Source organism: Bufo bufo, chromosome 6 (assembly GCF_905171765.1).
Source record: "Bufo bufo chromosome 6, aBufBuf1.1, whole genome shotgun sequence".
Lineage (NCBI taxonomy): Eukaryota > Metazoa > Chordata > Amphibia > Anura > Bufonidae > Bufo > Bufo bufo.
Window position 1 is genome coordinate 309,485,634 of NC_053394.1, and position 27,082 is coordinate 309,512,715.

The 27,082-nt window shown below is 44.7% G+C and overlaps 1 protein-coding gene across 1 annotated transcript in view; it reads left to right on the forward strand.

The window, feature by feature from the left end:
- YWHAB (tyrosine 3-monooxygenase/tryptophan 5-monooxygenase activation protein beta) overlaps positions 1-25,103 on the forward strand; it is a 37,232-nt gene extending 12,129 nt beyond the window's left edge. The window contains exons 2-6 of the mRNA XM_040438851.1: positions 6,225-6,526; positions 13,761-13,884; positions 18,631-18,794; positions 19,291-19,386; positions 22,849-25,103. Of these exons, the coding sequence (XP_040294785.1) occupies positions 6,233-6,526; positions 13,761-13,884; positions 18,631-18,794; positions 19,291-19,386; positions 22,849-22,905 (735 nt within the window). The 5' untranslated portion in view covers positions 6,225-6,232 and the 3' untranslated portion in view covers positions 22,906-25,103. The remainder of the gene's footprint in view (positions 1-6,224; positions 6,527-13,760; positions 13,885-18,630; positions 18,795-19,290; positions 19,387-22,848) is intronic.
- Positions 25,104-27,082: the final 1,979 nt, after the last annotated feature.

A 27,082-nucleotide genomic window follows, 5' to 3' on the forward strand; every position in this document is an offset into this window, starting at 1 on the left:
TCAACAAGAGCCAGTACACCATCCAAGGGTCCCTCAGCTGAAGTTGACTGCATGGAGATTGAATGCAAAAATCTGAAAAAGAAGGGTCCTCTCTGACCCTTTAATCTCTACCTTACTAAAGAGTAGGAAAATCATAACCTCCAAGATCTATCTCAGAAGGTGGAAGGCTTTCCTTTTGTTTTCTAGTAACAGGATGCAGCAAAGTCCCTTACTCAACATACCTGTAATTTTAAGCCGTCCACCCTTAAAGTTCAGATCTCCACTTTAGCAGTTTTTCTAGACACAAATTTATCAGACCATCCTCTAATCAGGTGATTCATCAAGGAAACAATCAGAGATTCCTACATATTACACTCTACCATCCCACCTTGGGACTTGAACTTAGTCTTTACGGCGCTGATGGACTCCATTTGAGCCTATTGAAGACATTTCTCTCAAACTCCTGACCTTAATGACTACCTTTCTCCTGGCCATAAAAATGACAAGAAGGGTGGGGGAAATACAGGCCTTCTCTTGCTGTCCTCCTTATCTTAGGATCCTAGATGATAGGATAATCTTAAAGGGAGTCTTTCACCTAATCTGAGCGTTTTAGACCGCTCAGATCAGGTTATAGACTCTTTGACCCTCATTGCAATGGTACCTTTCTTTTCTGTGTCCCTAGTCCAGATCATGAAAAAAAAGAAAAAGAAAGTTTTTAAACGTATGCAAATGAGCTTCTGAAGGTGCCCAGGGGCGGCGTTACTGGGCCGTTTCAGCCCGCCCTTCTGTCCTATTACCTCCTCCAGCCGGAGGATGTCACGAGCGGCAAGAGAAGTCGTCAGGCTGGGAACTGGCCCGCACCTGCACACTGCTCTGCCCATTATGGGCAGAGGAACAGCTTTCCATATTGCGCATGCGCCGGCCAACTAAAGACAGCCGGCCCGCCGTCCTCTGGTGCCGCTCGTGACTTTCGCCGCTTGGGGGCGGAGGAGGTAATAGGACAGAAGGGCGGGCCAGAGGGCTGAAAGAGGTGTGTGGGTTTTATTTTTTTTCTGGGCACATCACCCAGTAACGCCGCCCCTGGGCACCTTCAGAAGCTCATTTGCATACGTTTAAAAACTTTCTTTTTTTTTTTTTCATGATCTGGACGAGGGACACAGAAAAGAAAGGTACCATTGTAATGTGGGTCAAAGTGTCTATAACTTGATCTGAGCAGTCTAAAATGCTCCGATTAGGTGAAAGACTCCCTTTAAGACATTGTCCATCCTTTCTCCTGAAAATAGTATCCAGATTTTACTGTAATCAGGAAATTATTTTACCATCATTCTGTCCATCACCTTGAACAGACCTGGAGAGGCGCTTTCATAACCTAGATGTGAGACGTTGTGTGCTTGCCTACTTAGGCTACTTTCACACTCGCGTTTGCGGATCCGTCTTGTATCTGCACAGACAGATCCGCACCGATAATGCAAACTCTTGTATCCGTTCATAACGGATCCGTTTGCATTATTCATTAAAAAAAAAGTCTTGACTTACATTGAAAGTCAATGGGGGACGGATCAGTTTTCAATTGCACCATAATGTCAGTGAAAAACGGATCCGTCCCCATTGACTTACATTGTAAGTCAGGACGGATCCGTTTGGCTCCGCATCATCAGGTGGACACCAAAACGCTACAAGCTGCGTTTTAGTGACTGCCTCAAAAACGCAACAGAGACCAAACGCAACCGAATTGATGCATTCTGAACGGATCCTTATCCATTCAGAATGCATTGGGGCTGAACTGATCTGTTTTGGGCCGCTTGTGAGAGCCCTGAAACGGATCTCACAAGCGGACCCAAAAACGCCAGTTTGAAAGTAGCCTTAAAAATCTGGAGAGAAGATAGAAAATCGGATCACCTCCTCCTTCAGTTTCCAGTAAAGCCACCATTGCAAGGTGGATAAAGCAGGCAATTTCTCTTTTGTTATGCTCAAAAGAACCTAGATCCTCCAAAGGGACTCAGCCAGTGTTGAATGGGCCCTATGTCGACCTCTTGGGCAGAGAATGCGGCCATCTCGATTGAACAATCTGTAAAGCAGCTGGGGGCGAATCCAATGACTTTCTTCAACCATTATAAATTAAATGTCATGCATAATCAGGATTTATCCTTTGGGCGCTGAATTCTTTCTACCGTATTCCCACCCTAGTAAAACTCCTCTGTTATTCCTCCTGTCGGTGCCGTTGGGGGAGGCATCGGGGGGGAAAAGGGTAAATTGCTCTTACCGGTAATTGGATTTTCCAATAGCCTCCCCAACGGCACTTAAAGAGGACCTTTCATTACAATAAAAAAATCTAAACTAAGTATGCTGACATGGAGAGCGCCGCCCGGAGATCTCCCTGCCGCTCCGTTCTCCCGGTATAGGCTCCGGTATCTTCATATTTTTGGCTCAACTGGGAGGAGCCTGATCTTGTTCTCCTGGGCGTCTCCTTCTCCCAGGCTGTAGCGCTGGCCAATCGCAGCACTCGGCTCATAGCCTGGGAGTAAAAAAAAAACCTCAGGCTATGAGCGGAGAGCTGTGATTGGCCAGCGCTACAGCCTGGGAGAAGGAGACGCCCAGGAGAACAAGAGCAGGCTCCTCCCAGTTGAGCCGAAAATATGAAGATACCGGAGGCTATACCGAGCGAACGTAGCGGCGCCCAGTTATAATAGTAAGTGCAGGGAGATCCCTGGGCGCCGCTCTCCATGTCAGCATACTTGGTTTAGATTTATTATCGTAATGAAAGGTCCTCTTTAATTATGGTTTTCCTTGGATTTATAATTTCATGTTCCTTCTTGTATTCCAGTTGGATTAATATCATTTTGTTCTTGCATCACTACCGTGTACTTACTGATTAGGTAAGGGGAAGAGGCCCTTTTAAAGTTTGAGCTTCCGTGTTGCTTCCTGTCCTCGGGGTGGGCAGCACCCTCCTGTCAGTGCCATTGGGGAGGCTATTGGAAAAATCCAATTACCAGTAAGCGTAATTAACGCTTTCTCTACATGATAAATGCTACTTACTGAAGTGAGACAACCCCTTTTAAGTGTTCAGGGCAACAAGGTGGTCACCATTGCACTGAAAGCCATGCACCTTACTGCCTGAGGACGGCTGTAATACACGGTCATATTCTAGACACAACAGCTGGGATTGTTCTCTAACCCTGGTAGTTAACTCTCTCAATGATGTGTTCACAGCATGAGAATATGATCTCTTCTTTCAAAGACGGTGCCACTAAACTATGGAGCTGAGCTGCAATACCAGCGACAGCCTATGAGTGGCACTGTTCTTGAGGGAAAATTGAAGCAGACCCATTTATTTTGATTTCATACAAGCCCTTCACATACACCTTGCAGCCCTACATTCTGTGCAGATCAATGCAATCAGCTACAGGAAGCCAGGGAGACAGTGACTAGATACGCTTCATGGCACTGAGCGCTGTATCGCCACACAGTCCTCTGTTAGGTTAAGTGCAATGGTGGCATGTAAGGTTTGTCTCCAGCATGCCATCCCCTATGTGGCCTTCCAGTGCCTGAGGAGCAGTGATCAGATGACAGCTAATTGTCTGCATGTCACCAGTAAATCCTCTCAGGGCAAGTCCTGCTAATTACATTTGATCCACGATTCCACACCATACAAATCCATGGCCTAACATGATCAGAGAATTGCTGCAGGGAAGAAATCTTGTGTCTCATACATTGGCTTGAAATAATTTGACTGAATCCGATTCGTTTTATTTCTTGTATCCTGGTTTACAGAATCTTTTATAAAATGGATGATCCATAATTAACCATTTCCAGATCGGTTAACCGCTTCAACCGTCTGACTGGTGCACACCTCACTCTGCAAGAGGGTTTCTGAACATCCTTGTTGAGCCTGCTGCTGCAGGGAAATTGTGCAGGGGCAGGTTCTCAGAGACAGACAGAATCCCCATAGGGAAGGCAGGGGCAGTTTAAAACAGTCCACGCCTTTCTGGTTGCTGCATGCATGGCACTCACTGAGCACAATGTATACAGATCAGTAAATGGTCATGACGCTTTCTGTGTTTGTCCCGGTGATCACTGGGTTGCTGCTGGGTCTTAGCAGGCCCTGATCAGCTCTGCAGTGCGTGTCAGGGAGCTGTATTCCTCTATAACTGGGAATACTAATAAAAAAATAAATATATATATATATATATATATATATATATTGTATTGAAGTGTAATATTAAATGGGTTCTCCAAGTTAACTGAACATTTGCCCTATGCCACTAAATCCAGGTATACTGCACGTCACCACTGCAGCCTTGCATATAGAGCTGCTGCACAGAGACAGGTAAGTATAGGATTTTTTATTTTAAAGGGAACCTGTCACCAGGATTTTGGGTATAGAGCTGAGGACATGGGTTGCTAGATGGCCGCTAGCACATCCCCAATACCCAGCCCCCATAGCTCTGTGTGCTTTTATTGTGTAAAAAAACCGATTTGATACATATGCAAATTAACCTGAGATGAGTCCTGTACGTGAGACGAGTCAGGGACAGGACTCCTCTCAGGTTAATTTGCATATGTATAAAATCGTTTTTTTACACAATAAAAGCACACAGAGCTATGGGGACTGGGTATTGCAGATGTGCTAGCGGCCATCTAGCAACCCATGTCCTCAGCTCTATACACAAAATCCTGGTGACAGGTTCCCTTTAAGGCAGTTAAGTGGCAGGGGGAACATTTTAGGTTAAAGGGGTGACCCAATATCATAAACGGGGGGATGAGCCTTCCTAGCGCCACCCGCAATGCTATAAGGCGGCCGCTATATTTTGCTTGGCTTATATAGCCTATCTCATATATGGTTAACTATAACTTCTAAAAACCATACAAACACTAATAATATACTGATAAAATATGGAAAATATTGAGTAAACATAAGAGCCTGAATGCTAATATTCGGTCTGTATATAAAGGCAACCAGGAGTGATTGATCGTCAATAAAACGCTTGTATTTATCTCCTCCCATCATCTGGCATACAGACATACTGAAATGGCTGGTAACAGAGAGCAATGCATAGTATTCACCTGAAATACAGAGTGAAATGGCTGGTAACAGAGAGCAATGCATTGTATTCACCTGAAATACAGAGTGAAATGGCTGGTAACAGAGAGCAATGCATTGTATTCACCTGAAATACAGAGTGAAATGGCTGGTAACAGAGAGCAATGCATTGTATTCACCTGAAATACAGAGTGAAATGGCTGGTAACAGAGAGCAATGCATTGTATTCACCTGAAATACAGAGTGAAATGGCTGGTAACAGAGAGCAATGCATTGTATTCACCTGAAATACAGAGTGAAATGGCTGGTAACAGAGAGCAATGCATTGTATTCACCAAAAATACAGACAGACTGGAATGAGTGATAATGGGGCATTTCCACAGGACCTATTGATGACCTATGCTCAGGGTAGGCCATCAATATCGGATCGCCGGGGGTCTGACTCTTCTGAGGACAGTGTCGGCACGTGACCTAGGCACAGCTCAGTCCTATTCAAGTTACTGGGGCTGAGCTGCAGTACCAAGCACGGCCTCTATCTGATGGACGGCGCTGTGCTCAGTAAGCTGTGAGGAGGCCACAGTGCTCACCAGAGCTTTGAGCATAGTGGTCTCTTCAGACAGCTGATCAGCGGGGGTCCCAGGTGTTGGACCCCCATCGATTTGATATTGATGACCTATCCTGAGAATAGGTCATCAATAAAAATAGGACAACCCCTTTAACTGCCTAAAATGATGTTATTCCCACCCCTTTCTCCAGCACTGATCTCTGCGGCGCTGGTCTGGTTTACAAACAGCAGTGGTGATATGGTGGTATACGGTACATGACCACTGCAGCCGATCACGTGCTGTCCACCTACATTGTCATGTGCACAGTAAAGTGCAGGTAGACTGCCGAGCACGGTGATTTGCTGCAGTGGTCACATGCTGTATACCAGCACATCACCGGAGCTGCTTTTGAAGAGAAAGCCGTTGAAGAAAGGGAGAGATTTCTAATTACCTCAGACAACCCCTTTAAGTTTATTTTTATTTTTATTTTTTATATGTGATTATTTCACCTATTGTCAGATCTTGCTGATATGTATAATATTAATTCTCTGTTTCCAACAGCACTTTTTCCTTGTGTTTTTTCCAAAGGCAGGTTTGACTACCACAATGTCTCTCCTTATAGGATATTCATTAATAATCTGGTTCTTTGTTTCCATTAGATTTCATCATGGACAAGAGTGAACTGGTACAGAAGGCCAAGCTGGCTGAGCAGGCTGAGCGCTATGACGACATGGCGGCTGCCATGAAAGCCGTGACCGAGCAGGGCGGCGAGCTCTCTAACGAGGAGAGGAACCTGCTTTCTGTCGCCTACAAAAATGTCGTAGGTGCCCGCCGATCCTCTTGGCGCGTCATCTCCAGCATCGAGACGAAGACCGAGGGGAATGAGAAGAAACAGCAGATGGCACGAGAATACCGTGAAAAGATTGAGGCCGAGCTGACAGATATCTGCACGGATGTTTTGGTAATATGCACAGCACTGACATAAAACTACACCGCACAAATGCTGTAGTGAAGGGGCACGGTATAGAGGTCTCTGACCAGCACCCAAGCATTGCTGACCCCTGCCGCCTCTTGGTTTGTCACACTGTTCAGGCCCCAGCTCATGTCTCACCACTGATTTTGTGGCAAGATCCATGAAGATGTTATAGAAAGTGCTGAAGAATATTCACTTTCTCATATAAGATGAAGGTTTGAAAAATGCAAAATGGCCACAATTGTTTATCTGTGAGTAACTTTTAGCCTCTTACAGACTTTTATCACAGGCAAGAGATCTGCAATGTTCAGGAGTGAGTCTCAGTAATGGCTGTTAATGTACCTAAATCTAGCCATACAGTGCCAGAAGTCTCCGACTCTGTAGTCTATAGCCAGACATACACTTGTTCAACCGTCGTCTATTTTCCCCCGACTCTACACATGCTGAGTGTATAGGTTTTAATTGGGAGAGGGGAATCTCAGACACCTGAGGCAGAGAATCTCTCCTGGGGGGGAGGGGGATCAGACATGTTGAAATTTGAGATGACCAAGCCTTCTGTCTGCAATGGACATAAGGGGCAGTTGAGCTGCCCTATATTAGGGATCGACCGATATAGATTTTTTAGAGCCGATAATTTATACCGATATTCTGTGAATTTCCTTTTTTTTTTTTTTTTTAATCCTACACAAATCTGCTGAAAATGAATGTTTATTGTTAACGTGTAGTTTGTTTTTTTTGTAAATCTTTCTTTTTCATTTATACTTAATATTTTGGTGTTTTTTATTTTTTGTTTTTTTACTATTAGCCCCCTTAGGGACTAGAACCCTTGTCCTATTCACCCTGCTTTGTGCACACAGCAGCAGGGAGCTGACTATGGCAGCCAGGGCTTCAATAGCGTCCTGGCTGCCATGGTAACCGATCGGAGCCCCAGGCTTACACTGCTGGGGCTCCGATCACAACTGCCACTGAGGAGGAGGGGAGAGGGGATCCTGTGGCCACTGCCACCAATGATTAATACTGGGGGGCGCACTGCGCCAGCAATGTCTTTAATACTGGGGTTGGGGGGGGGGCGCACTGCGCCACCAATGAAGATAACTCTCATTCATTCATATACAGGAGGCGGGAGCTGGCTGCAGAATCACATAGCTGGCTCCTGACCTCTATGAGCGATAGCTGCGATCCGCGGCAGTTAACACCTCAGGTGCGGCACCTGAGGGGTTAACTGCCGTGGATCGCAGCTACTTGTCATAGAGGTCGGGAGCCGGCTATGTGATTCTGCAGCCAGCTCCCGCCTCCTGTATATGAATGAATGAGAGAGTTATCTTCATTGGTGGCGCAGTGTAAGGCTCGGGCTCCAATCGGTTACCATGGCAGCCAGGACGCTATTGAAGCCCTGGCTGCCATAGTCAGCTCCCTGCTGGTTATAAGGTAAAATAATAGCATTCTTAATACAGAATGCTTAGTAAAATAGGGCTGGAGGGGTTAAAAAAAATATATATAATTAATCCACTTGTTCGCGCAGCCCGGCTTCACTTCTTTCTTCAGGACCTGGGTAAAAGACCTTTGATGACATCACTGCGCTCATCACATGACCCATTACCATGGTGATGGATCATGTGACAGACCACGTGATGAGCACAGTGACGTCACCACAGGTCCTTTTCCTACTGCACAGCAAAGATGAAGACAGAAGAGAAGCCGGCTGCGCGAACAAGTGGATTAGGCCTCATACACACGGCCGTGTTCCGCGGCCGAGATCGGTCCGTGGTAACCTGGCCGGGATTCCTTCTGACAGCAGGAGCGCACGGCGTCATTGGTTGCTATGACGCCGTGCGCTTCATGCCGCCGCTGCTGTACAGTGATACACTGGTATAGATCGTACTAGTGTATCACTGTACAGCAGCGGCGGCATGAAGCGCACGGCGTCATAGCAACCAATGACGCCGTGCGCTCCTGCTGTCAGAAGGAATCCCGGCCGGGTTACCACGGACCGCTCTCGGCCGCGGAACACGGCCGTGTGCATGAGGCCTTTAAGGTGAGTTATATTATTTTTTATTTTATTTTTAACTCGAGCCCTATTTTACTAAGCATTCTGTATTAAGAATGCTATTATTTTCCCTTTATAACCATGTTATAAGGGAAAATAATAAAGATCGGGTCTCCATCCCGATCATCTCCTAGCAACCGTGCGTGAAAATCGCACCACATCCGCACTTGCTTGCGAATGCTTGCGATTTTCACGCAACCCCATTCACTTCTATGGGGCCTGCGTTGCGTGAAAAACGCACAAAGTAGAGCATGCTGAAGTGATGCGTGACAATCACCGCTCATGTGCACAACCCCATAGAAGTGAATGGGTCCAGATTTAGTGCGGGTGCAATGCGTTCACCTCACACATTGCACCCGCGCGGAAATTTCGCCCGTGTGAAAGAGGCCTAAGTATACGAGAGAATGGTCTATTCTCATACACTTTGCTGGAATTGTATTACACTGCGATTTTTGCACATCGGAATCTACATGGAAAAAAAACTTGTGAAGGTATCCTAATGCTGCCCTTGATTTCATGGTCCATGGCTCCGTTAGAAAAAAATTAAAGTAAGTGGTTGCCGAGAACCAGCATCATAATCATTGCAGCCCAGGCCTTGCAAAGAGTCAACTCTACTTGAGAAGAGTCATGGTTATTCATAATCTCCTGCTCTCACCCACCTGCTGAAGATTGGCAGTTCTCTCCAAGAGTGAAAGGGAGAAAACTAGGTAGAAGACTGTCAATCATCAGCAGATGGGCAGGGAGAGCAGGAATTCATGAATGACCAGGACTCTTCTCGGGTCGCCGGGACTCTGTTTTATCTTCTATCTCCCCCCCCCCCCCCCAGCCTTTTCCTAAATATAATGCATTTTCTAAATCTTCTAGTTTTTTTATAAAATTAAAAAATCCAATTGAATTATTTATAGTCGCTGCCCATGGATACGGCCACCGATCGCACCGCTTACCCTGGTGATCTAGTGGCCGGCCTGTATTACATGCTATGAGCGCTCACGTCAGGCAGCCGCGCATGCGCAGATCAAGTTTACTTCGTGCCGTGGCTCCAAACAAAGGAATCTACTTATGCGCGGGCGCCCGAACACTTCGGTGGAGGAAGAGAAGAGTCGGACTTCGTTGGAACAGCCAGCGGAGGACATGGGTAAGTATTATTTGTAAATGCCCCACCAATTCCACCAACGATTTATTAATATTATCATCAATCAAGAGCATCATCAATGGGGGCATTATTCTTCTTAGGGGCACTAATGGGGGCATTATTTTTCCTGGGGGCACAACTGGAGGCATTATTCTTACTGGGGGGGCACTATTTTTCCTGGAGCACTAATGGGGCAGTATTCTTCTTGGGGGCACTAATGGGGGCATTCTTCCTGGGGGCATAACTAGAGACATTATTCTTACTGGGGGGGGCACTAATGGGGGCATTATTTTTCCTGGGGGCACAACTAGAGACATTATTCTTACTGGGGGGGGGGGGCACTAATGGGGGCATTATTTTTCTTGGGGGCAATAATGGGGCAGTATTCTATCTGGGGGCACAACTGGAGGCATTATCCTTACTGGGGGGGCATTATTTTTCCTGGGGGCACTAATGGGGACATTAATCTTCCTGGGGACACTAATGGGGGCATTATTTTTCCTGGGGGCACAACTGGAGGCATTATTCTTACTGGGGGGGCACTATTTTTCCTGGAGCACTAATGGGGCAGTATTCTTCTTGGGGGCGCTAATGGGGGCATTCTTCCTGGGGGCACAACTAGAGACATTATTCTTACTGGGGGGGCACTAATGGGGGCATTATTTTTCCTGGGGGCACTAATGGGGCAGTATTCTATCTGGGGGCACAACTGGAGGCATTATTCTTACTGGGGGGGCACTAATGGCATTATTTTTCCTGGGGGCACTAATGGGGGCATTATTCTTCCTGGGGGCACAACTAGAGGCATTATTCTTACTGGGGGGGCACTAATGGCATTATTTTTCCTGGGGGCACTAATGGGGGCATTATTCTTCCTGGGGGCACTAATGGGGGCATTCTTCTTCCTGGGGGCACAACTAGAGGCATTATTCTTACTGGGGGGGCATTATTTTTCCTGGGGGCAATAATGGGGCAGTATTCTTCCTGGGGACACTAATGGGGGCATTATTCTTACTGCAACAGTGCAAGTGTGGAATTGACTGACTATATATATATATATATATATATATAATGTAGCAGAGCTGTATAAGCGGATGGTCAGCCTCAGTGATGGTGGAATAAAGAGTTGTAGCAGAGCTTTATATGCGGACTGTCAACCTCAAGGATGGTGGGAGAGTATAATAAAGATGTATATGAAGCCCTTGAGCCAAACTTATGATAGGAGACTGGAGAAGAAACCTGTTCCTGAGCTATATATGCATCTATACATATACATAGTGTAAGGTTTATACACAATTGTAGTACAGCTGTAATAGAAAGAAATCTGCATCAGTGCTGGGGGGTGGGGGATGGTCATGTTTTATGGGAATCAAATGCACAGATTATAAGTCTACTGGCTGACAATCTTTAGCGCTAATGTATAATATGGAATTATAGTGTTTGCTGCACAGAATAGGTTTGTAAAAGATCAGACTGAGATTGTGTGTAAAACTGTGCAGGACAGCCACATGTTACTGTACACTGAGCTCACTTATCACCGCTCTCTGAGAGAGGATTCCACAGCAGGGGGGAGGGGCCTCACACACTGCAGGCTGCCAGACTGATGACTCATTCTCTTCACATGAACTAGCAGATAAGAACTAGGTGCTCAGTGTGATGTCATAGGGAGGTGTGGCCGGCCTTCACTCTAGCTGCCTAAGCCCGCCGAGCCTTAGCTGCAGAAAACCAGGAAGTGAACAGCAGAGTGACTGCAGGTGAGGATGAATAAGCAAGATGAGAATACCCCTTTAACTTATAAATGACAGACCCCTAAAATCAACTCACCTGTCTTCACTTTATGCTGCTGTTAGTATGGGCAGCACAAAGTTGATGATAGGTTTCCTATCCTATCCTATCCTATAGGAATGGAAGAAAGCTCTCTGGCAAGAGAGTGGTTAAAGGGAGTCTGTCACAAGATTTTGACCTTATAGACCTCTTACATAGCGCTCTAGCATAGCAGTCTATGATTCTAATGGTACCTTTTGATGTTTTCTTGTGAAGTTCTCCCAAGACAAAAACAGACTTTTATTCATATGTAAATTAGGGCTTGCAAGTGCCCAGGGACGGCGTTCAGCTCGTTGGTGCCCAGGCTGTTCTGCCTCTTTTCGTCATATCCCCGCCCCAGCCTCTTCCTCTGCCCGCCCCGCTCTTCCTTTGCGTCCTCCTTCTCTGCAGCTAGATCCGGCGCCTGCGCTATCCATTGCTTGGCCGGGGGATGCGCACTGCGATCCCCATTGTGGGTGTCTCTGGTCCGCCTCCTCGTCGATGTTTCTCACCGTTGGCCGGTGCATGCGCAGTAGCTACTGCGATGCCGTGCCCACAATGGGCATCACAGTGCGCATGCCCCGGGCAAGCTATGGATAGCGCAGGTACTGGATCTAGCTGCAGAGAAGGAGGACGCAAAGGAAGAGCAGGGCGGGCAGAGGAAAAGGCTGGGGCGGGGATATGACGAAAAGAGGCAGAACAGCCTGGGCACTTGCGAGCCCTAATTTACATATGAATAAAAATCTGTTTTTGCCTTGGGGGAACTTCACAAGAAAACATCAAAGGTACCATTAGAATCATAGACTGCTATGCTAGAGCGCTATGTAAGCGGTCTATAAGGTCAAAATCTGGTGACATACTCACTTTAATCTGTGCATATTTTGGTTGCTATAGAAATGCTCGTTTTCTGCATCTTTTAATAGCAGCTTTCAATTGGTTGCATTTGCTGCTGTGATGGCGGAGCCATTTCTGTTATTCTCAATGGACACTTCACGGTGTCCCCCTTTATTTGGTCCAGTCCACCTTTTAATTTATAATTGACTGCTGATAATTAGCCCTTTATTTGGTTTCCCCACCACCACCCCTGTCTAATCCTGGAGGGGGTTTTGTACTTGTGCATACAGTAGATAATCTTTCATCTTTTACTTTAATAGTTTTATTATTTTGCAGATACACATGTGGTAGTTTCTTGGTCTGATTCTTCCTTTTGTTCTTCTGTGCCAGCTGCAGAGAAGCGCTGCATTTCTCTGTGTGGCAGAGTTGGCGGAGACTACTAGTCTGCGTGCCGCCATATGGTACACTGTACAGGAATGTATTGCTTACTCCACTAGAAGTTATACCTCCTCTGTAATGCATCATCTGGTGTGATGTGGTCTCTTTTCTGTAGGAATATGGAGGTACAGTAAGGCCCTATGGGCTATATGCAGTATATATAATGTAGCCATGTGCTTAAAGTGGTCGTGCAAAAAGGGTGGGTTGGCAAACTTTTTCCCCCAACCTTGCTGGACTTGTGAAGGTAACATTACCTACCTGCTTCCCGGCGCTGGCTCCCTGCTCCCTCTCCCGGCCTGTGATGTTCCACTGGGCTCCATTGCTGTATGCATCCAGTTTGACATCGCCACAGCCAATCAGTGGCCACAGCGGAGATTGAAGTCCCTTGCAACATGTGACCATTTGTCATGACATAAGGGGAGCCGGTCACCGCTGCAGTGATGTCAAACCAGATGTTGACATCAAGGGAGCCCAGCAGAACATTGCAGACATGAAGGAGAAAGACAGCGTAGTAACTTCCCTTTACAGGTCTGGCCAAGTGGGGGGGAACGTTACCAAACCTCTGCCTCCATTCTTGCACAGCCCCTTTCTGAGGAATATTTTATGCAAGTTGCAATGCTTCTAGTTTAGGGAAAGCAGTGAATAAATGTCAGAGGAAAACTATAAGGCTTTGGGGGGATGGGGGGGTGGTATTTGTTCTCTGAAACTAAAGGGGATAAAAAAAATAAAAAAACAAACATGTACCATCTGCATTGTGTGTAATCAGCCTAATTTTTACTGCCGCCGATTCCCACTTGTGTGGCCTCTTAATAACTGCAGTGCCACTTAGTGGTCTGATAGTGTTACTGCAGCTCAAAACATTTTTATTTTTTTGCAAACAAATCTTAGTGTAAATTTTTCCCTCTCTTGACTTTATTCATTGGGCATGGACACTGAATTACTCATGGACACTGAATTTCTTTCTGCAGGACCTGCTGGACAAGCATCTGATTGCAAATGCAACATCACCGGAAAGCAAGGTTTTCTATCTGAAAATGAAAGGGGATTATTATCGGTACCTTTCAGAAGTAGCCAGTGGAGATCAGAAACAAGGTAAGGCTCTGCTGGTAATGTGTATTAGGCTAGGGCTACACAAGTTGTGTGCAACTTTGTGTCATGCAACTGTTTTAGAACTGTGATTTTGCGGTAAAACACACAGCCATGGAGACTTACATTAAAGTCAATGAAGTAAAAGTTGTACGTGACTACACAAAATCAATCAGATCTGGATTTTTTTACGACTGTCAGGTGTTGGACTGCGACACACTTGACAATGATTAGATCAAGTGTTGCGCGACTTTCTTGTCGCCGTGTAACCCCAGCCTTGCATCAATGGAGGATTGCAGCCCTTTTCACAACGGTTGTACATGCAACGTTTTATGGTTTTTCAGAACTCAAGTAGTTTGAAGTATTTAGTTTGAATGTGACCAGCATTTGCCTGTTAAAGTACTGTTACACCAGCAGATGTCATACAGATCACAATAAACGATCGAAGATGTAGCGACTCGTTAACAACGAAAATTCTGCTTATTATACACATAGATAATCGTTCGTACTTGTGGTCGTTACTCATTCGCTTTTAAATCCTTCCTTGTTATTACATGTAGAGATGGGGGACAGATGCTTGGTCAAAAGTCATGTATGAGGCCGTTAGCGAGTAGACGTCTCCATATTATATAAACGGATCTATTAATGAGGAGCGATAATTTTTTAGCATGCTGAAAGATCATGGACAAGAAACGAGCGCTTTGTCGCTGGTCTTTGAATCGTTCATACTTATTACATGACATAAATCTCGTTCATTTTCACTCGCATGCATGAGAATCTGCACGATATTCGGTCCGTGTAATAGGGCCTTTACTGTCCTCTGTCAAATCAGTGTTTGGTCAGCGATTTCCATCAGTGATTGTGAGCCAGATACAGATTTAGAGAAAGGTTAAATGGCGATCATAGGGTAGAGTTATGATATTGAGAGTTACGAGATAGAGCTGGAAATACTAAACTTGTACCTTTGTGTAATGAATGGCTTTGACTAGCGCAGTGTGTGGTCATTATTTTTCATCATTATTAGTAAGCCAAAACCAAGAATGAAACCTGCAGAGAAAAGGTATGATGGAAAGATCTTGTGCCTTCTCTTTATGTTGGACCCACTCCTGGCTTTAGCTTACAAGTAATGATACAAAATACTGACTACATTTCCTCACACAGTTTTCCAGGCCAAATAAATAAAAACAAAAACAAAAATCTAGCTATTACACATATAAGAAGTAGAAAAGGCTCATACTTTTTAGATCTCCCTCCAGCCTGTACTGACATGACCGATGCAGATAATGATTGCCTGGGTTGGTCATGTCCCTTTAGGAAGGTGAATTGTGAGTGGTGGTGGATGTGAGTATAGGGTTTAAGTCTCTGCACAATCTGCAGCAGGTTACAGTACAATATGTGGGTGGGGTTTTGGAAAAGCAAGCATGCTACAGATTTTCCCCATGGATTTCACCCCTTCAATATATAGTGGTGAAATTTGCCACAGAATCCACATGTAGAACATTTGGAAAATGCCATGAATGTGCGGTAGGCTTGCACGATATATATCCCCAAAGCAATCGTATCGTGATAATCGCTGATTGCGATTTGGCCGACCCAAAAATGCTGCGATTATTTTTCGCTTTATAAGACACACTGTGCGTCTCATAAAGCAATGGTTGACTTTTTACGTGGCTGACACTGATGTATCGCCGGCCGCTATGCTGCACAGCGTGGCCGGCGATACATCAGTTACAGGGAGGGGCAGGAGGCAAGTCACGGCGGGCCCCGCACGCATAACTTTCTTTGTATGTAAAGTCTTTCTTTATTGCTGAAACAATCGCTCTCCTATTAATAAAATCACCAGCCTCTGTACTCGCTATGAATGCACTGCAACGAGTGGGCCGGCCGGCGCATGACTTCAGTCAGTCACGCTCCTGCTTCATTAAACCCCATAACAGTGCGTCATCCACAGGTCCCCCATAACAGTGCCATCCAAACAATCCCTGATAAAAGTGTCATCCACAGATCCTTCACAACAATGTCATACCCAGACCACCATTAGTTCAAAATCCACCAAAAGCACACCTTCTGGTTCAAAATCTTTTTTTTTTCGTATTTTCCTCCTCAAAAACCTAGATGCGTCTTATAAAGCAAAAAATACGGTACCTGGGTGACGGGTCACGGCAGGGGCTCCTGTGGCGGCATCAGCGGCTCATACGGGAAAATCCAAGCAAATAGACCTCTAGCACAATTCCCTTAAAATATTGCATCGCATATCGTTATCGCAATTTTTAGGGCCCTAATCGCAATTGCACAAAATTCCCATATCGTGCAGCCCTAATGTGCGGCTTCACCTCCAGAAAAGTCAATGCTAGATGCGTTTAAGTATTAAGGTATGTTCACATGCAACATATTTGTTGCAGTCTTTCTACAACTGAAATTGCCTTCCCTAAATATGGAGTTGTTTGAGAACGGGGTATGATGGAGGGAGAACAGCTGAGCTCTGATGTATACAGTCCGCTTTACTGGGAATCTTGTCACTAGCCTTTTGTACCTTTAAAACCACAAGCATTTTGTCCTGCTAGTGAGCAAAATCTTTACATGTCCCTGTACAATCGCTCTATACGTGTCCCTGTCACGTCACACTGTAGCACTCAGTATAAAAAGAAGTTATAATCCAGAGTGTGCAGTATGTAAAGTAGAAGAGAAGACTCCTGTTCCATCCATCACATCTCTGGACAAGCCATTCGTGTTTCATCCACGGACACTGCTAGGCTGAAAATGAAAAGGGTTTTCCAGGATTTTACTACTGATGACCTATCCTCCTGATTTGTGAGGGTCGAACACCCGGGACCTCTGCCGATCAGCAGTAGTGCTGCATCCTTCTCTCTGCTCATCAATGTCGCAGTACATTGTATAGTGTCTGTGCGTGGTGTCGCAGCTCAGCCCCATTGACTTCAATGAGACCAAGCGTCACCTAGGCCATGTGACCTACAGTCGTGATGTCACTGGCCTGCAGGAAGCGGCGAGAAGCCCGCAACGCTACTGTGAGCTCCGCTGCCTTCTCAAACAGCTCCAAAGGATAGATCTTCAGTTAGAAAAAGGCAGACGGTGGCTTTAATGGTGTTAGATGACCGTACCCCTAGCATGGTGTTTAGTCTCATATCTAAATCCCAATTCTAAAAGTCCTATGGGACTTTTAATATATTTAAATGTTTACTAAATGCTCCCCCTAGTGGCTGCTGAGAGCTGGGATGAACTGTGTCAAGGTGCCCTGGATTAAAGTGGGTTCACACATGGGTTTTTAGTGGTGTTTTTGTGCACTTTTGCGGTTTTAGTGATATTCTTTGCATCTATGTTTTTATTTAAAATCAGATCCTTTTTTATTAACATCGCCAATAACCGCAATGATATAATCTTACAGCGTAGTATAGCAATGACATATTTTCTTAATATCACATACAGACTTGATCTGAACTCAGACCTTAGCATATAGAATGATACAACTTATAACCCCTCCCTCCCCTGCCCCCCATCCCACCCCCATGGTGTTGGTGATCTTTACCAAATATTATTGTTCAAACTCCTAAACAAAAGCCAAGAGTCCCAAAGCTTTTCAAACTTTCTGGGACACCCCCTCTTCTGAAATATAGCCTTCTCATAAACCAGCATTGTGTCAACTTTGCGTATGAATTCTCTAAGGGTTGGAGGATCCGCCTCCAGATGTTGGCTAAAAGTTATGGGAAATATGAAATGCAGCCCTTTTTTTTTTTTTTTTTTTTTTTAAATAAACACAGCATGTTAAAGTTATTGGCATTCACACAGTTTTTTGGTGGTGGAAAATGCCCTACCAGTTTCATATGTGTAGTGGCCCTTATAGCTTTAATTTAGAGGCTTTTTACTTTGTCAGTGGGCTGAGGGAGGAGTGAAGCCAGTGTTTTGGGTTAAAGGGCTTATCTGACTCTTTGTAACTGATGACCTATCCTCTGCATAGGTCCCCAGCATCTGATTGGTTGGGATTAGCTGTTAGCTGAGAATGCCGCTGCCTTTTCTCAGGCCAGCGAAGTCGCAGTTGGCCCCTCTACGATCAGATGCTGATGACCTATGCAGAGGACAAAGAGTCGGGTAACCCCTTTAAGGAGGTTGTACCATTAGCTCTGCATCCGCTTAAAGAATTAGTTTCTCAGGACCTGAAAAAAATGAAAATACATTGTTATTTGTTTCCTTTAGTTCTGTATATCCATAGTAATATTTCATCCTGGATTACAAGAGTGACTTGTGGTGCCATTGATTGAGGCCAGTAAGTAGCATCTTCTGAGGGAGCAGAACAAGCTGTTTATGGCAAGATGGTGAACAAAGGTGAAAGATGGGGTCCGAAGATTTGATCTGGACCCCATTTCCACATGCTGTAGATGAGATCATCTAGGGTATTAGTCGCAGGCGTTACTGCCTCTGCAAATGATCAACTACTGTGCTCAGTAGAGAGTTGACAAAGGAGGTCTGAGAGATAGCAATGGGAGCAAATCAACCTGCCAGACCATAAAATACAATGTGAGAAGCATTATGACTATTACCTTTAATTTACCAGATGTAGACCTAGTCCCTGTTGAATTGTCAATGATCCTAAAGGTTGGCAAAACTTCACTTTCTCGTCTCTACTCTCAAGTCATGACCAGGCATCGAGTTGTCCTGCTTTAACCAGTCACTTACGGTGACAGATGTACCAGACAATACACTGTACAGGCTAATGCTTTCTTTTTCCTCATTTTCTAGGTACTGTAGGCAACTCTCAGCAGGCCTACCAAGAAGCTTTTGAAATTAGCAAGAGTGAGATGCAGCCGACACATCCTATTCGACTTGGACTGGCCCTAAACTTCTCAGTCTTCTACTATGAAATCCTTAATTCTCCAGAAAAAGCTTGCAGTCTAGCAAAATCGGTAACTGCATCCCAGTGTTGAATCTCCTGTGGTTTCATTTAGCTTTCTACTGTTTTACTTCCGTAGCACTTTGGCCACTGGCACTGTGAGGCCAATTTAAAGGGTTTCTGTTAGCAGAAAAATGGGTATTAACCTGGCTGACATTAGTGATGTACTAATGTCAGCTGAACATAACTATATTAGTGCAATCTCACTGCGTGCCGCCGTTATTGAGAAAAAATAACTTTTATAATTTGCAAATGAGCCCCTGCTTCTAGAGGCTCTGTTCTCCCACCTCTGGCCGCGCCCTGCTACACTTGATTGACAGGGCCAGGCAGCGTTGGTCTCCGCCTGCCGGCCCTGTCTCCTGTGGGAATCTCGCGCCTGCGCTGTCCCGTTCAGTATTCGGCGAAGTAAGTGAAGGACGCTCGCCGGCTTCACTCACTGCGCCTGCGCCAAATACTGTGCTTCCTTTGTGGCCAACACATGCGTAATAGTGAATAATTATGTCTTCCAGGCATTTGATGAGGCGATAGCTGAACTGGACACGTTGAATGAAGAGTCCTATAAAGACAGCACTCTTATCATGCAGCTACTAAGGGACAATCTTACAGTAAGTATAATCCTGCCAAGAGGCTCTCAAGTAAAGCGAGATATATGAATGCCATTAATAAAAGGGAATATTAACCTCTTGGTGCCTCTGACCTACTATGCCAGCAAGGTGTATGGAGCAGGATCATGAGCTGGTTGCGCTCCACATGCGGCCAGTGCCGACTGTGTAATAACACAGTTGGCACCCGGCTGCAGTGACCAGCGACTATGCCCATCCTATGCCCAGTCATTTAGGGGGTCATTTATTAACCTGAAATACACATAGTCTGCAACTTTTCGCTGCTCACACCAGGTTTTAAAAAAAAAATGTGGGCGGGGGACGGGCCGGCAGGCCTGCCTCATTCATCATTTTCTACGCCTGTTTTAGGTGTAGAAAATGGTCTTAATGTAAGACAGCAAGGAAGCTAGCTTACATTTAGACTGGCGCTGGATGCGCTGAAGTTATGTAGAGGTCAACTCCTCTCCGTAACTTCTGTCGATCCACCACCAGAGCAGTGGTTTTATTAAGACCAGAGTCCAGAACGCCGGTCTTAATAAATGACCCACTTAGTCCTCAGATGCTGCGGTCAATATCAATAACGACCATGGCATCAGATGGTTAGACATGGAGCCCCCATGGCAAAATTGCGGGGTTGCAATTACAGCCTGGGGCCTTGTGAAGGCTGCCTGCAGAGCTGGGCTTGAGGCACAGCCTGACAGGCAGCCTGGTAGAATCCTACAGACTGGAATAGTATACTATTGTAGTTTATGGCGCTAGTGATCAGACGATCATATTTTCAAGTCCCCTGATGGGAACAGAAATTAAAAATTCGAATAAACCCCCCCCCCCCTCTCCGAATTTTTTATAGAATAAAAAATAAACATAATGAGTATCGCAGCTTCAGAGAGTATCTAAACTATTAAAATATAAAAATATAACTAAATGGTGCCATAACAAAAAATATATAAATTACAACCTCTAAAAAAACAAACCTCATATGGCTATGTGAACGGAAAAGTAAAAAAAAGTCATTGGTCTTGGAAGACGGGGAGGAAAAAATGAAAGGACAAAAATGAAAATAAGCTGGTTCCTTAAGGGGTTGATATATACTTTGTCATGGACGGATCCGTTCAGATAATACAACAGTCTGTATCCGTTCAGAACGGATCCGTTTGTGTTATGTTTAACATAGCCAAGACGGATCCGTCTAGAACACCATTGAAAGTCAATGGAGGATGAATCCGTTTTCTATTTTGCCAGATTGTGTCAGTAAAAACGGATCTGTCCCTATTGACTTACATTGTGTGCGAGGACGGATCCGTTTGGCTCAGTTTAATCAGGCGCTGCAAGCAGCGTTTTGGTGTCCGTCTCCAAAGCGGAATGGTAACTGAACTGATGCATTCTGAGCGGATCCTTTTCCATTCAGAATGCATTACAATGCAAACTGATCTGTTTTGGACCGCTTGTGAGAGCCCTGAACGGATCTCAAAAACGGAAAGCCAAAACGCGAGTGGGAAAGTAGTCTTATTTGGAGGTGAGAGCTGCCTTGCAGAATAACTAGCTGGATTTAAAAGGTGTTTTTCGAGATTTTTATTTACTGACAACCTTTTCTCTGTATAGGTCAGTATCTGATCGGTGGGGGTCAGACACCCGGGACTCCAGCCGATCAGCCGTTTTAGAAGGCAGCAGCGCTCCTGTGAGCCCCGTGGCCTTCTCTCAACTTTTCCTGTGCCAGTGATGTAGTTCATAGTTCACGTGGCCTAGGTGCAGCTCTACCCCATTTAAGAGAATAGGCCTGGTCTGCGACACCATGCACTGACTCTATACAATGCACTGCGATGTGTTTGGTGAGCTGCCTTCTCAAAACAGCTGATTGGTGGAGGTCCTGGGTGTCAGACCCCCACCGATCTGATACTGATGACCTATCCAAAAGAGAAGTCGTCAGTAAAAATAAAAATCTCAGAAAACCCTTTTAACATTCAGGAGTGTAGGAAAGCTTGGTGCTGACACATCTGTTCATGCCCAGAAAACTGTAAGGTAAATAACAAACGGCTGAAGAGAGCGGAGAACAAGGATTTTACTGGTGATTTATTTTTTTAAATATTTTTTTTCTCCAGCAAATAGCATTTATTTTATTATATTAATGCAGCAAAAGTTCCAACACATTAGGCGTTATCAATACACCAAATATAAGAGTATACAGTCCAATCAATATGTCAAGATGTACATTAGGCTCCATTCACACGTCTGCAAATGGGTCCGCATCCGTTCTGCATTCATTCTCTATGGGGACACACAGTGTGCTATCCGCATTTGCGGAGCGCGGCACCGATCTTCGCAGGCATTTCTATAGGGGTGCCGGGCGGGTGTGTTGCGCATCCGCAATTTGCGGGTCCGCAACACACCACGGACGTGTGAATGGAGCCTTACAGTGGATTGATATGTCTAAAGTTAAATAGGCGAGCTAACAGGGTGTTGCATTTACTAATAAACATCATTTTATACAATTTTATGACTGGAGAACCTTCATCTGAACACAAAACCAAACCTTACATAAACGAAGCCTGATTCAGCCTGGAGGAAAGAGAGCGGGGTCATGTGTATATAGAGCCGTGTGTATATAGCATACAGCTAGTGTCTAATTTCTAGCACTGACAGGGTTATGGTGAAATGCAATAAATTGTTGAAGTTGAAAGATCGCTTCTTGTACAGCTGTAAATATATCTCTCCCTGTGATTGTCGGCGGCTGTTCCCAGCCCAGCGGGTGGCTTTTAATAACTCTAAAGAACAAGAAAATACGGCTCCAAAGGAAAGGCAATGTGTACATCATTATTATATTAAGGCAATTGCCCAGGTAATGCCGGTGTGCTCATGCATTTACTGGCAGGAGGACAGCTGTGATACACAGCTACATGCCCACTGCAAGGATCAGCAGCGAGCCACCTAAGACCCCCTTGTAGCTATAGTCATTGACACACACACACACACCGCCACCACCAGAAGGCCCTGAGCTAGGAAGACAGGTTGGTGCAGCCAATAGTAGATGAGGATGAGACTACCTAGCATCACGGGTGAACAGGGTTCAGCAAACTCAGGACTAACCCAGAAGTGAATGGAGCATGCTGGGAGTCGTAGTTTCACCACAGCTGTGGCGCACTGAAGGCTGCTGACCCTTGGTGTAGAGAATACAACTTGTCCCAAAATTTTTGTGTCTTTTGTAAAAATAATTTTGTTTGGGATGGCGTCGTGAAAATTCCCCAAAAATTGTGTGGACCTGGAAGACCAATAATGGAGGGGATAAAGTTCCACTTTAATGTAAAATTTGCAGTTTTGAATTGTCCCTTCTGCTAATGGAAGTGATTCTGTTCATATATGTCAAGTCATTTCTAATGACCCGATTAAAGTAACCCACATTGCAGTCATTGGCTGAGAAGGCAAGATCACGCCATTGTAACGTGCACTAACAGGCGGTTTGTTTTCCAGTTATGGACTTCAGAACACCAGAGCGAGGAGGCCGACAACGTAGAGGGAGACAACTAACAACTGCCACGCATCCAGTTTTTGTTTTTTGTTTTTTTTCCCCCACTATCACTCTGTATTGTATACTCCCATCGTGCGACCAGTAAATAGAATAGTACATCGACTTTCACAACCTCCGTGTAGCAGAATAATTTGTGGATGTAAGGAAAAATTTCAGGTGTTTTACCGAACAAATCCATTCTAATACTTCTGTATATATGATATATTTGTACTTGTATATCATATATATAACTTAAATATGTAATTATGTCTTTTTTTAACTGAACACTGTGATTACGGGGTTTTGTAACATTCTAAGTGAGGTTTTTTCTCCCCTCCCCCGTCGCCCCCCTCACTTTCAACATTACAATCTATTTTAGGACAAAAAGTCGAAGTACAATTCTGCTGTACCTGTTTTACAGGATGTTGGTGGTGACCATACTTGTAACCCCCGGGGTGAGTTGGGTCCATACCATGATGTTTGGTTCCTGTATCAATGATCTCGTTTGATTTGAGTTTAACTATGACAGATGGAACTTAATTTGAAAGCCTGGATATAATAATCAAATTATTATTATTTTTTTTTTATATTTAGTCATATTGCATTTTTCTATTAGTGTGATGCGCACTATTTTGCCACTATGTGTTAAAGGAAAACATACATGTTATTACATCAGGGGCTCAAACAGAATATACTTACTGTAAAGTACAACTATATTGGTAACTATTGTTCGTAGTTAAAAAAAAACAAAAAAACGACTGTCAGATTCTAAAAGGAGAAAATCAAGCGTATGTGTAAGGTCTTCCCATCATTTCTGTTGTGGAGTATCTTAGAAACCTGGTCATTTTCTTTCTTCTTTGCCATAGTATTTTAACTGTTTACATTTTGTTTATTTTAATGAATTCAACACATTGTCTTTCTCAGAACTCCTTCCTGGTGGCTTTTGGATCTCCTGTTCTTCATTTCTTAAAGAGGTCCTCCTCCTAAAGATATTAAAATCTGATTAATAACACTGACTTGTTTGAAAATTAGCCACATGCAGCCCTTCCATAGCCCAACCTGCAGCCCTCCAGCTGTTGTAAAACTACAACTCCCACAATGCCCTGCTGTAGGCAGTCCAGGCATGCTAGGAGTTGTAGTTTTGCAACAGCTGGAGGGCCGCAGGTTGGGCATCTCTGCCTTAGATCATTATCGATCAGGTTTGTTTCAGTTGAACCTTAGGGGGTCCGAGTGTTTACAGATGCCTGAAACGAGCCTTAGGTGTGGATTTGACATTGCTCGGCTGCTACAAAGCTGCTCTGATCCTTCTGTGCTGTCAGCACAGTGCCAATCCATTGCTGAATATAGTAGAAAGACTTGTTGCTAGGGAATCACAACCCTTAGTAACCGATTTGTCCGATTTCTCAGATCTTCAGCTCAACACCCTAATGCTACTAGAATAAGGACAGAGAAGGAGCAAGGGAGCTTGGCAGTAATGAAGTTTAGTTTGTGTCTCCTACTGCCTTATTAATCAGATTTTTCTTGAAAAGGTGCTGAACCTCTTTAGTCCAGTCCCTTCAATGCATGGCCCAGTTTGAGACACTTTCACACCCCACATCTTGTTTTTCGTTCACCTGATTTGGATGTCAGTCTGTTATCTTTCACCAATATTCTAGGCATTTTTGCAGTAAGACGTCTGTATATCTATGACATCGGTTGTAAACGCGCAGAGTACTGTATTTAGTTAGTCACTGTTCAGGCTGTCACAGCATCATTCCGACTTTTTACATTCCACCCGGCTGTATCTTTTTCTCGGTGTCTGTCCGTCTGTCTGCTTCAAGACAAAAATAAATAAATAAAAAATATCCATGCACTGATCTTTCAGTCTCCGAACAAGACGTACCGTTAATACTTGCGCTTTCTAAATGCAGTAGTGAATGTGGAACTGAGCCTGTCTGTATATCTGGTAGCTCTTTATTTTTTTATTATTATTGTTTTGGCTTTGTTTTTACTGACCAGTATTCTGCCTAAAGGTTTGCTTCTGTGTTGGATTGATTACCTAGCACACATGTGGTTGTGAAAAATTTAGTCTAGCGCAAAAAAAAAAAATTCTAAAAAAAAAAATAATGGTTATTGATGTACTCAAATTTGTGTATGTATTTTCAACAGTTCTAGTTTCACCCTACACAGAATAATCAGGAACATGTAACAATTCGAGCAAAATAAATAATCCGTGTTACCTGCGTGTCCTGTTGTATTCATTGGTGGATGTATATGCTGCAAGTTCACCAAAAAAAGGAGGGGGGGGGGGGGGGTTTACTGACTAAGGTCTCATGCACACGACCGTTGTTGTGTTCCGTTCTGCAAAATGGGTTTCCGTGATGTTTCCATTTTTGTTTCCGTGTGTCTTCCTTTATTTTTGGAGCACCACCAGTCATAAAGGAAGGTAAAAAAAAGTCTAAGACAGGTTTGCCATGCAAATGATAGGAATAAAACAGACGCGCGGGCGCGGATGACAATCTTGTGTGCCTCCGCGTTTTTTAGCGGTCCCATTGACTTGAATGGGTCCGCGAGCCGTTTTCCGCGGACAAGAATAGGACAGGTTATAATTTTTTTTACGGACTGGAACCACGGACGCGGATGGCAAACGGTGCACTATCCGCATTTTCAACGGCTCCATAGAAATGAATGGGTCCGCATCTGAAACGCTAAAATTGGCAGGACGGATGCGGAGACCAACAACGGTCGTGTGCTTGAGGCCTAAATGCAATATTTCTGAATGCCTGCAGAGACTTTTACTATAGTAGTTTGCATTGCTCAGACCTCTTTCACACGAATGATACGGATTGTGTCAGGGTCTGTTCAGGAAAAAACTGATTTGTTTTGCATGCAAGTTCAATCAGTTTTTTTCTGCGATTGTGTTGTGTTTTTTTTTTTTTTCCTTCTTCCTGTCCCGATTGTATCCAGATTGAATGCATTTTCATACACGCGAAGAATAATCTACATCTCCTAGCAATCATCAGCAAAAAATGCATACAGATGAGCCCTATTCACTTCTATGGAACCGGAGCTGTGTGAAAACGCACAATATAGAACATGCTGTGATTTATTTTAATTTTTTTTCCTGAACACAAAGATGTCGAATATCTTGTATATAAAAAGAATCTTCATATAAAAAAAGAGGATAAAAAAATTATACACTGCTCAAAAAAATAAAGGGAACACTTAAACAACACAATGTAACTCCAAGTCAATCACACTTCTGTGAAATCAAACTGTCCACTTAGGAAGCAACACTGAGTGACAATCAATTTCACATGCTGTTGTGCAAATGGGATAGACAACAGGTGGAAATTATAGGCAATTAGCAAGACACCCCCAATAAAGGAGTGGTTCTGCAGGTGGTGACCACATGCCACTTCTCAGTTCCTATGCTTCCTGGCTGATGTTTTAGTCACTTTTGAATGCTGGCGGTGCTTTCACTCTAGTGGTAGCATCAGACGGAGTCTACAACCCACACAAGTGGCTCAGGTAGTGCAGCTTATCCAGGATGGCACATCAATGCGAGCTGTGGCAAGAAGGTTTGCTGTGTCTGTCAGCGTAGTGTCCAGAGCATGGAGGCGCTACCAGGAGACAGGCCAGTACATCAGGAGACGTGGAGGAGGCCAACAACCCAGCAGCAGGACCGCTACCTCCGCCTTTGTGCAAGGAGGAACAGGAGGAGCACTGCCAGAGCCCTGCAAAATGACCTCCAGCAGACCACAAATGTGCATGTGTCTGCTCAAACGGTCAGAAACAGACTCTATGAGGGCCCGACGTCCACAGGTGGGGGTTGTGCTTACAGCCCAACACCGTGCAGGATGTTTGGCATTTGACAGAGAACACCAAGATTGGCAAATTCGCCACTGGCGCCCTGTGCTCTTCACAGATGAAAGCAGGTTCACACTGAGCACATGTGACAGAGTCTTGAGATGCCGTGGAGAACGTTCTGCTGCCTGCAACATCCTCCAGCATGACCGGTTTGGCATTGGGTCAGTAATGGTGTGGGGTGGCATTTCTTTGGAGGGCCGCACAGCCCTCCATGTGCTCGCCAGAGGTAGCCTGACTGCCATTAGGTACCGAGATGAGATCCTCAGACCCCTTGTGAGACCATATGCTGGTGCGGTTGGCCCTGGGTTCCTCCTAATGCAAGACAATGCTAGACCTCATGTGGCTGGA